Source organism: Vulpes lagopus, chromosome X (assembly GCF_018345385.1).
Source record: "Vulpes lagopus strain Blue_001 chromosome X, ASM1834538v1, whole genome shotgun sequence".
Classification (NCBI taxonomy): Eukaryota; Metazoa; Chordata; class Mammalia; order Carnivora; family Canidae; genus Vulpes; species Vulpes lagopus.
Window position 1 is genome coordinate 55,038,750 of NC_054848.1, and position 8,870 is coordinate 55,047,619.

At 50.1% G+C, this 8,870-nt stretch overlaps 2 protein-coding genes across 4 annotated transcripts; both read right to left on the reverse strand.

The window, feature by feature from the left end:
• Positions 1-422: 422 nt before the first annotated feature.
• CXHXorf65 (chromosome X CXorf65 homolog) lies at positions 423-2,284 on the reverse strand. Its single transcript, XM_041740653.1, has 6 exons — positions 2,260-2,284; positions 2,057-2,143; positions 1,721-1,855; positions 1,323-1,391; positions 747-853; positions 423-524 (listed from the first exon to the last, which is right to left on the reverse strand). Exons 1-6 carry the CDS (start codon positions 2,282-2,284, stop codon positions 423-425), a joined length of 525 nt encoding a protein of 174 aa, XP_041596587.1.
• A 1,199-nt stretch (positions 2,285-3,483) lies between these two features.
• On the reverse strand, positions 3,484-7,338 carry IL2RG (interleukin 2 receptor subunit gamma). 3 transcript variants are annotated; one of them, XM_041741316.1, is made up of 8 exons: positions 7,198-7,338; positions 6,823-6,976; positions 6,425-6,609; positions 6,071-6,210; positions 5,294-5,456; positions 4,679-4,775; positions 4,352-4,421; positions 3,484-4,010 (listed from the first exon to the last, which is right to left on the reverse strand). In XM_041741316.1, exons 1-8 carry the CDS (start codon positions 7,310-7,312, stop codon positions 3,810-3,812), a joined length of 1,125 nt encoding a protein of 374 aa, XP_041597250.1. In that variant the 5' UTR covers positions 7,313-7,338; the 3' UTR covers positions 3,484-3,809. The 3 variants fall into 3 exon arrangements, with proteins under 3 accessions (XP_041597250.1, XP_041597249.1, XP_041597251.1); XM_041741315.1 differs by having other exon boundaries at positions 7,174-7,338; XM_041741317.1 differs by having other exon boundaries at positions 7,170-7,338.
• Between the last annotated feature and the right edge of the window lie 1,532 nt (positions 7,339-8,870).

Below are 8,870 nucleotides of genomic sequence, written 5' to 3' on the forward strand. Positions count from 1 at the left end.
GAAAGGGCGGGGGAGAGGCAGACGACTGGCATAAGGGACTACTCAGAGGTGGAGAAGTAAGGGGTGGGGGAATTTCAGCAAGGGGACTTGGTGGATCTTGGGGGGTGGGGAGGGAAGATGCCAATCTGTCACCAAACCCCTCTTGGGGGGATAGTCTGGCTGGAGAAGACCCCACCCCCTACTCTGTCCCCCAAAGGCTCATTGTGCAAGACTTCTCTGTCTCACCTTACCCTCACCCATGTGCTCACCCCAGTCCTCTCCTGCCACTCCTACCCACCCTGAGAGCCTCCACAGTCCCTGGGGCACACTTAAGCATTGGTGCAGATATTGGAAGAAGGAGTCTTTCTTGAAGGGACCCCACTCATTGAATTCCAGTAATTTCACACCTCGTTTTACTGCTCTCACTCGGTCACTTTATTTAGTTAGCGATGTTTATCCCTTCTACTGAAAAAGTCTGCTCTGGTCTTAAAGAGCAGACCTCTTCGAGTGGGCCCCTCTTCATCTGATCTTCCTGTTGATTTGGACTGGAAAAAGGAAGGGGTCCATGAGTAGATGAAGAGGCCCCTGCAGGGAAGTTTTCTACAAACTAGGGCCAGCGGCAGGGCCAAAAGAGGCCAGAGGCAGGTCTTGGGCATGGATGTTGAATTTGGGAAGGAAATTTTTCCCAGGGGGCCAGGGTGCAGGAGCCTTGGGTTGACTGGCAGGAAAGGGGGTTGCAGGGACAGACCACATTTGGTGAGTCTTACTGGGAGGTTCACAGAGGATTCAATCGGTACGACTTTCTTGGCTTCTTGGCTTCTGAGCAATTTTACACGGCTCCTCTCCAGGAGGTCACATTGTGTGCGCAAAGCATCTGAGAACCAGGGAAAGGACCCCCACCTCTGAGGACTAGAGACCTTATGTACCCATCCCATTCCTCCCATCATTCCAGCCATCACTTGGAGTAACTGGGCCTAAAGCTAGGCCAAGGAGTGACCCGAAGGTACCTAAGTTTTGCTCTTTTCAGCAGGAATTGAGACACCAAGACTCCAAAAGAAAAGGATGAAGAGGAAGATGGAAATGATGGGGTGGTGACAGAGACACTGAGACAGTGCCCAAGAAATTGGGGTGGGGAGTAGGGGTGAGTGACACATGCAACTCCAGCTGGTTTGAACTAAACATCCATCCTAAAGTGGACCTTGGCTATATTCCCCTTTCCCTAGGCTCCTGTGATGCTACATGCTGTATATTACACCATTCCCCCTCTATATAGACAACGTACTCTATCACCCAGCTAGGTACAGTCCTCTCCATGTTTCTCCTTCCTCCATCATGCTCCTTACCAATTAGCTCAGGTTCTGGATTCTTCAGGAGGGGCACAAAAGCTTTGTAGGCATTTTCTAGTCGGGTTCCTGTAAACACAGCAGCATGCTATCCCCAGCCCCTATCACCCCATCTCCACCCTTCCAAAGGCCAAGATTTCAGGAAACTAACACTCAACAGTACTGTGAGCTAATGTACCTTATTCCCCACCATCAGGACCAAACCTAGGATCAGGTGAGGGGGGAGGCACATAATATGAGTAAACCCACCCTATTGCCATAGATGCAGTGCTCTTTCTTAGGCTGACTAGAGATGGTCATTTTGGATCTGGTTGAGGGTGCCCTATGTTAAGGACGAGGTTCACAGTCCATTTTGAGGGCCTTGTCCTAATCTTTCAGGAATGCTCCCAAGCCTCTACCTGGTGTTCCACGTTCCACCTTACAAATGTAGTAGGTGCTTCGAGCAGTAAGGAATTTGCTGGCATAGTCTCCAGGGGTCTTCATCAGGAAAAGCAACTTCATTGTCCCCGTCTCATCACACAAATCGATGGTGTCTGGATGGAGGCCACAGAATGATTGGGGCAGCTAAGGAAGGAGAGTGAGAGCAAAACAGGGCAGCGATCTTCTCCTGAATGGGGTGGAGGAAGCTGTTGGATTCAAAGAGCTCTCTTCTTTTCAGTCTGAGGGCTTGGGGGCTAGAAATGATCCTACATACTCCTACTCTTAGCCCTTAGTCCCCTCCCCCAACTCCTCACCTGTTTTAGGCAACCCTACTCTACTGCGGGTATAATGCAGCAACAGAAGGACAGAGCAATTGGTATTGACCAGAAACTGCTGATTATCTGAGAAGACATGGGATGGGGCATGTCACCCTTCTCTAGTTATACCATCCCTGTGACCACTGCCCTCAAACCTCCCCAGCCCTAAATAGAGGCTCCAGCTCTGTGATGCCCCTCACCTCCATGTTTGATGAAAATGAACATGCTCTCAAGATCTTCTCACTCTTTAGATGGAGGCCTGATGAGTCATTTGGAAGGAGAGTGTTCTAGAGGTCTGGGAAGGGTATAGCAAGTGGGCCCATAGGATTGGGGGTCTGGAGAGGTCGATGGATCACATAGGCTGAAGAGGCCCAAACTGGGCAGACAGGAGAGAGCTGGTGGCAGTTGTGGATAACCAACATCCCTAGGGGTGGGGCCTGAGGCTGCAGTTGAGGGATTATGAGGTCAGAAGTGGTATATGTGGCAGAAGGTGGAGTAAGGATAAGGAGAGAAGAACCTGGGTAGGGACACTGAAAGATTTGCCAGGAATGGAGACGACACGGTAACTCTAATTCTATTTTTTTTTAATTTTTTATTTATTTATGATAGTCACAGAGCGAGAGAGAGAGAGAGAGAGAGAGAGAGAGACATAGGCAGAGGGAGAAGCAGGCTCCATGCACCGGGAGCCCGATGTGGGTTTCGATCCCGGGTCTCCAGGATCGCGCCCTGGGCCAAAGGCAGGCGCCAAACCGCTGTGCCACCCAGGGATCCCCGGGAACTCTAATTCTAAAATGCATTCTGCAGGGTGCTTGGGTGGCTCAGTTGGTTAAGTGTCTGACCCTTGCTTTTGACTCAGGTCAGGATCTCAGGGTCCTGAGTTTGAGCCCCGCATGGGGTTCTGAACTCAGTGTGGGAGTCTGCTTATCCCTCTCCCTCTGTTCCTCTCTGCCCCTCCCCCGGTCCCTCAAATAAATAAATAAAATAAATAGGGATCCCTGGGTGGCGCAGCGGTTTGGCGCCTGCCTTTGGCCCAGGGCGCGATCCTGGAGACCCGGGATCGAATCCCATGTCGGGCTCCCGGTGCATGGAGCCTGCTTCTCCCTCTGCCTGTGTCTCTGCCTCTCTCTCTCTCTGTGTGTGTTACTATCATAAATAAATAAAAATTTTAAAAAAAATAAATAAAATAAATAAATAAATAAATAAATAAAATCTTTTTAAAAAATAATAAAATGCATCCTGGTAGGAGTGCAGGACACCTAGAGAAAAGCCAGGTTTCTCGAATGCTACCCTTCTCTAGTTAATTTGTGGTGCTACTACTTCCACATCATGAGTCTACTTCTCCTTCCTACTGCCAGCGCCATGCCTCCCACTCTTATTGCACCCCAAATTTCCCTTGCTCCCCACCCCAACAACAGACATTCTTGTTGAGTATCAACAGAAGCTTTATTTCTCATTGTTTGGAGAATGATTGAAGGGTGGATGGAAAGAGGGAGGGAAGGATGGCAGGACTCCTGGAGGAAGAATCCTGCAAGGAGGAGGGGCTGGATTGGGGAAGAGGAGAAGTACAGATGGGGGTGGGGGCAGAGGGGCAATTGGATGATAGGAGATATTGAAGGGGGCGGGGGGAGGGAAGTTATAGGGGGCATACAATTCAGAATCAGCCACAGGAGGGCGAGGTGAGCATTGGACCCAGGCTGGTTAGATAAGGGGAAGTTAGTACAATATAGGAGGACAGGACTCTGAGGTTCTGTCAGGGTATCAGGGCTCCAGTTTCAGGTTTCAGGGTATAACATGGGGGAGCCCAGTAGGGGCTATGCTGGCTGCAGGGGGAGCCCCCAGGACCCTCCCCTGGAGCCCCTCCTTTTGGGGGAATCTCACTGACGTGGCAGAGCCATTCACTGTAGTCTGGCTGCAGACTCTCCGCCAGTCCCTTAGACACTCCACTCCAGGCCTAAAGACAGATATCTCCAGGTCAGGGGTCAATCAGGGGCAGGGAGTAAAACACCCAGGCTCTGTGCCAAGGGAAGTCTTACAACGTCTGCAACTTCTGTGATTACAGAAGGGACACACAGACTCCTGGGGCCCCTACTACCCCTGTTTCCATCTGCCCCAACCAATCTATATAATCAGTTCTTTTGTGTGTCTCTCTCCATCCCCCAACTGGTTGGCCACATCCTGACAGTTAGTGCAGGCCCCTTCTCCTCCCCTCTACTCCCCATACTCTGTCTGACTTGCTGGCAGGGGAATTGAGTAGTTGACAAACTGCAGTCTTGCCTGTGGCAATGTTCTCACCGAAAAATTCCCGTGATATTCAGTAACCAGATCCTCCAGGTTCTTGAGGGTAGGAATTCGGGGCATCGTCCTGAAGGAGGGGAGAAAGAGGGAGCAGGAGCCCATAGTTTACATTCTTTTATCACCCTTCTCCCAGTTCTTCCAGATGGAATGAAGGGATTTCTGTGTTCTCTGTGCCTGCAGTTTCCTTCCATTACTGTGTCCACTTGAGTGACCCCTTATTCCTTATTGTCCCACTCTCTACTCCTGGAGAGCCTGTGATAATCCTCCTCTACTATTTCTTCCCAGCCACCCCACCTCATTTTCCAAGGATATCTGAAATCTCACCGTTCCAGCCAGCAGTACACACAGATAAGGCTAATAATCAATCCCATGGAGCCAAGGGGGATAAGCACAGCTTCCAATGCAAACAACAAAGGATTCTCTACAGAAAAAAAGAAGAGAAAGAGGCCTCACATCTGTAGTGCCCCAACTTGGTGCCAGGCATGGTGCTAGACTCTTTCCAGGTACTTAATCTTCACAACTCCTGAGAGTGGGGGGATGATCATTATCTCCATTTTACAGATGAGGAAACAATCAAAGAGGTTAGTGATGTGCCAGAGGTCAAAGAGGGAATAAGCAGTAGAGCCAGGTTTAAAAGCCTACATCTGTCTGGTACCAAAGCCATCTTTACCACGCAGGCTTTCTGCGAATGCTGTAGGGGAATCTTAAACATCTTCTAGCCCCTCTGCCTCCTTCTCGACAACACCCTCCCCAAACTCTAACAACATACTGACCCAACCTTACACAGAAAAGCCCTGATACCTGGGGGTTGGGGTGAGGGGAGATGGGCCATCAAGTTTAGGGGGCTCAGGGGTAGGCAAGCAGGGCAAAAGACAGTGATGCTAGAAAGGTTGGCGTGCTGGGCTCATGGGTCAGGGTGAGGCCTTTGGCCCATTTTACCCTTGGAGGTATTGCTGCCCCAGTGGATAGGGTGGCTCCATTCACTCCAACGCTGAGCGCTTCCACAGAGTGGGTTATAGCGGCTTCGGACACGGAACGTGTAGAACTTCTTCCCATCCACGCTAGGCAGAGAGAAGCTATTTCGGTGGTCCACTGACTGTTCCTTGGGGAGGAAGAGGGGGAGAGGGAGATGGATGTCTAAAAACGAAGAGAGAATTAAAACTCTGCCCCCTGCCACATCAACTGGTTCTTCCCAGCTCTTCTCTCCTCTATTGACTACTCAAGCCACACCACTCCCTTCGCTGAGTAGAAACTAATGCCTCCTAGCCAGATCCCCTCGAAGGCTTCCTTTTTGTTTGTCTATCAGGTATTGGAGGAAAAGTATGGGTAGAAACGTTCTTGGAGAGTCCCTGGTGATGCTAGGGAAAAAGCTGAATGAGGGTAGAGACAGAGCAGAAGAACTGGGAGGCAGAGACAGGAGCTTGAGATTAGGCCCTCCTATTTGGCTGATTGAATCCTTTTTTAAAAAAAGATTTTATTTATTTAAGACAGAGTGATAGTGAGAGAAAACATGAGCGGGGTGGGGGGAGAAGGAGAAGCAGAATCCCAACTGAGCAGGGACCCTAACGCAGGGCTCTATCCTAGGACCCTGAGATCATGACCTGAGCTGGAAGGCAGGTGCCTAACAGACTAAGCCACCCAGGTGCCCAGCTGATTGAATCCTTTATCCCTATTTGCTTGGCCTTTGCTGCTACCTTCATGACCCGAGTCACTCACAGTCCAGCTGCGGTCCCAGTCACTCCGGTACTGCACAACATGCTCCAAACAGTGGTCCAAGTGTCTGTTGCTCCAGCTCAGTTCTAGCTGGGATTCGCTCAGGTTGTGAAGGGTTAGGTTCTCCGGAGCCCAGGGGATCACTGGAGATATGTGTGTGTGTGTGGTCATTCCCCTGGCCTGAACAAGTTCGGATCCTGAAGGTAGGGCCCCTGATCCCTCCTCAGTTCCCTATCCCAATCCCTCACCTCCTCCTTTCTGCCTAAGTATCCTTATGGTAAAAGAACACCACCACTCCATATACTCCAGTGCCCCACAAAAGCTCCCTGGGCTCTCTGGGCACCCTTTCCAAATTACCCAGATTTTGCAGTTTTAGCTTCTGTGTGGACTGCCTCCTGGGTTCCCGTGGGTCCCGGAGCTGGACAACAAATGTTTCGTAGAGATGGATCTCCTCCTTCTGCAACCAACAGCCAGCAGTGACCTCTCTAGAGAATAGGTAGTGGCCACATTCCTGGACTTTATCATCATTGGAGTTCTTATACCTAGAGAAGGAATGGGAGGAAGAAGAAAAGTGGCATACACTTGGGTACTACAGATACCACAGCCTAGTCTCGTCTTTGAACTGACTTGCCCCATGAGAAAATGGTGGGGAGGCTGGGAGGCTGGCTACCCTCTTTCTTGGCCCCCATGCCATCCCTCCCATTCAGATCACCCCCTCATACTCCCTTGTGCTATTCCCTCTTCCCTTCTCATACCAGTAGTGCAGGGTCAGGTTGGTGGGCCGGGGCTCAGAGCTGCTGTTCCAAGTGCAATTCATGTACTCAACATTGAACACAAAACACTGGACCTCTGGGAGGGGCAGGGAGGAAACACTGAGGGTCTCGGGGGGTGTAGCGGTCAGGAAGAAATCTAGATTGTGGAGAAAATGAAGAGGGGGAGGGAAAAACCAGAAATGATGGTCAGAAGAAGCAGCAGCATGAGGCAGTGAACCCCTTCCCCCTTCCTTCTCCACAGCACTCTTAAACTCTGCCCACATCCTTCTAATGCCCCATGGTAGGTTCAAGATTTCTATGCGACCCCTTCCCACAGGCTCCCCTCTCACCAACCCCTTCCAGTCCCATGTTTCCCACCAGCTGTGATGTCTTCATTCCCATTGGGCATGGGGACCGTGGAGTTCAGCCCCACCCCCAGCAGAGACAGCTGCAGGAATAAGAGGGATCTGAGTGGCAATGGTGGCTTCAACATGGCGCTTGCTCTTCGTTCCCTGGGTGTAGACTGTCAGGAACCTGGGCCCCTGACCCATTACCCCTCCCCACCCACACATTTCCTTCTGTCATAGTTTCCGGTGGAAAGAACCTTAGAAACCAGGGCTTTACAGAGGGTGTGGCAAATGTGTGCTATGACACAGGCTAAATCCTCTGGGAGATTAAAGGTTAATCTAATCTGTAGGTGTAACACCACCACTGTAAAGTGGTGTTAAGTAGAGTCCCAGGCTGGGCATACAGTGCTATCACAGTCTCAAGAATCCTCAGACTACCTGGATTCTGGGAAGGATCTGTTCACTGCCATTGCCACCACCACCATCACCACCACCACCACTCCCAACCACCTTCTCATCTAAGTCTTTTTATCCTGTAGAGTGGAAGGTCTGAACCTCCCTCCCCATCCTGTGCTATGCTCCCTCCTTGGCTCAGTCACCCTGAAACCTCTGTTAAAGCCCTACTGTCTTGGGTGGAAAGTACAGTCTTGGCTCTTGTAGGCACATATATAGCTGTTTCTTCTGACCTGATCCAAACCAGAATAACCACCCTTAGCTGCTGCCTGAGCTGGGTCCCTGTTGAGACTGCTGAGGAGGTTGGACTTAGATGTAGATTCTGGAAATGGAGAAACAACAATACTGGCTTCAAACTCCTCATCTTCCTCTAAATCTGCTTCTCTTACTGTGTTCCCTATCTTGGTTAATGTATCATCACCCTCTCACTCACCCAGACGTGAAACCTCAAAGTCATCATCAGTTACTCCCTCTCTCTCATTCCTGGGAATGCAATCAGTTCTACGTCTGTGGTGTTTCTCCCAGCAATGTCCTCCTTTCCGTGAGCACAGCCACTGTATTAAATCACCCTTTCATTCCCACTAGTCGTGATTATTCCTAGAACCTACTAACTGGAGTCCCTTACCTTTTCTTCCTTCCTTCCTTTTTTTTTTTTTTTTTTTTTTTTTTTTTTTTTGGAGAGAGAGAGATGGGGCGATGCAGAGAGAGAATATTAAGCAGGCTCCATGCTCAGTACAGAGCACTCGCCCCCCCACTCAGGGGGGGGGCTCAATTTCACAACCCTGAGATCATCCATGACCTAAGCTGAAATCAAGTCAGATGCTTTACTGACTGAGCCACCAAGGCACCCCTGGCCTCCCATTCATTCATTCATTCATTCATTCATTTTTTTAAAAAGATTTTATTTACTTATTTGAGAGAGGGCAGGGAGGGGAAGGATACAGGGAGAAGGAGAAGTGGACTCCTCACTGAACAGGGACCCCAATTTGGGACTCAGTCCCAGGACCCTGAGATCATGACCTGAGCTGAAGGCAGATGCTTAACCCATTGAGGCACCCAGGCATCCCCTGGCCTTCCCTTCTAAAGACCCCTGTTCTCCAACCCATTCTCCATCTTATTGCCAGACTTATCTTCCCCCAAACACAGAGCTGATTGGAGACAGTGTTTGTAGAAATTGTTTATTCAGCAAACATTTATTGAGCCTTAAATATGTGCTAAGTGCTGTGCTTATGTTCTTACCCACCTTAATGT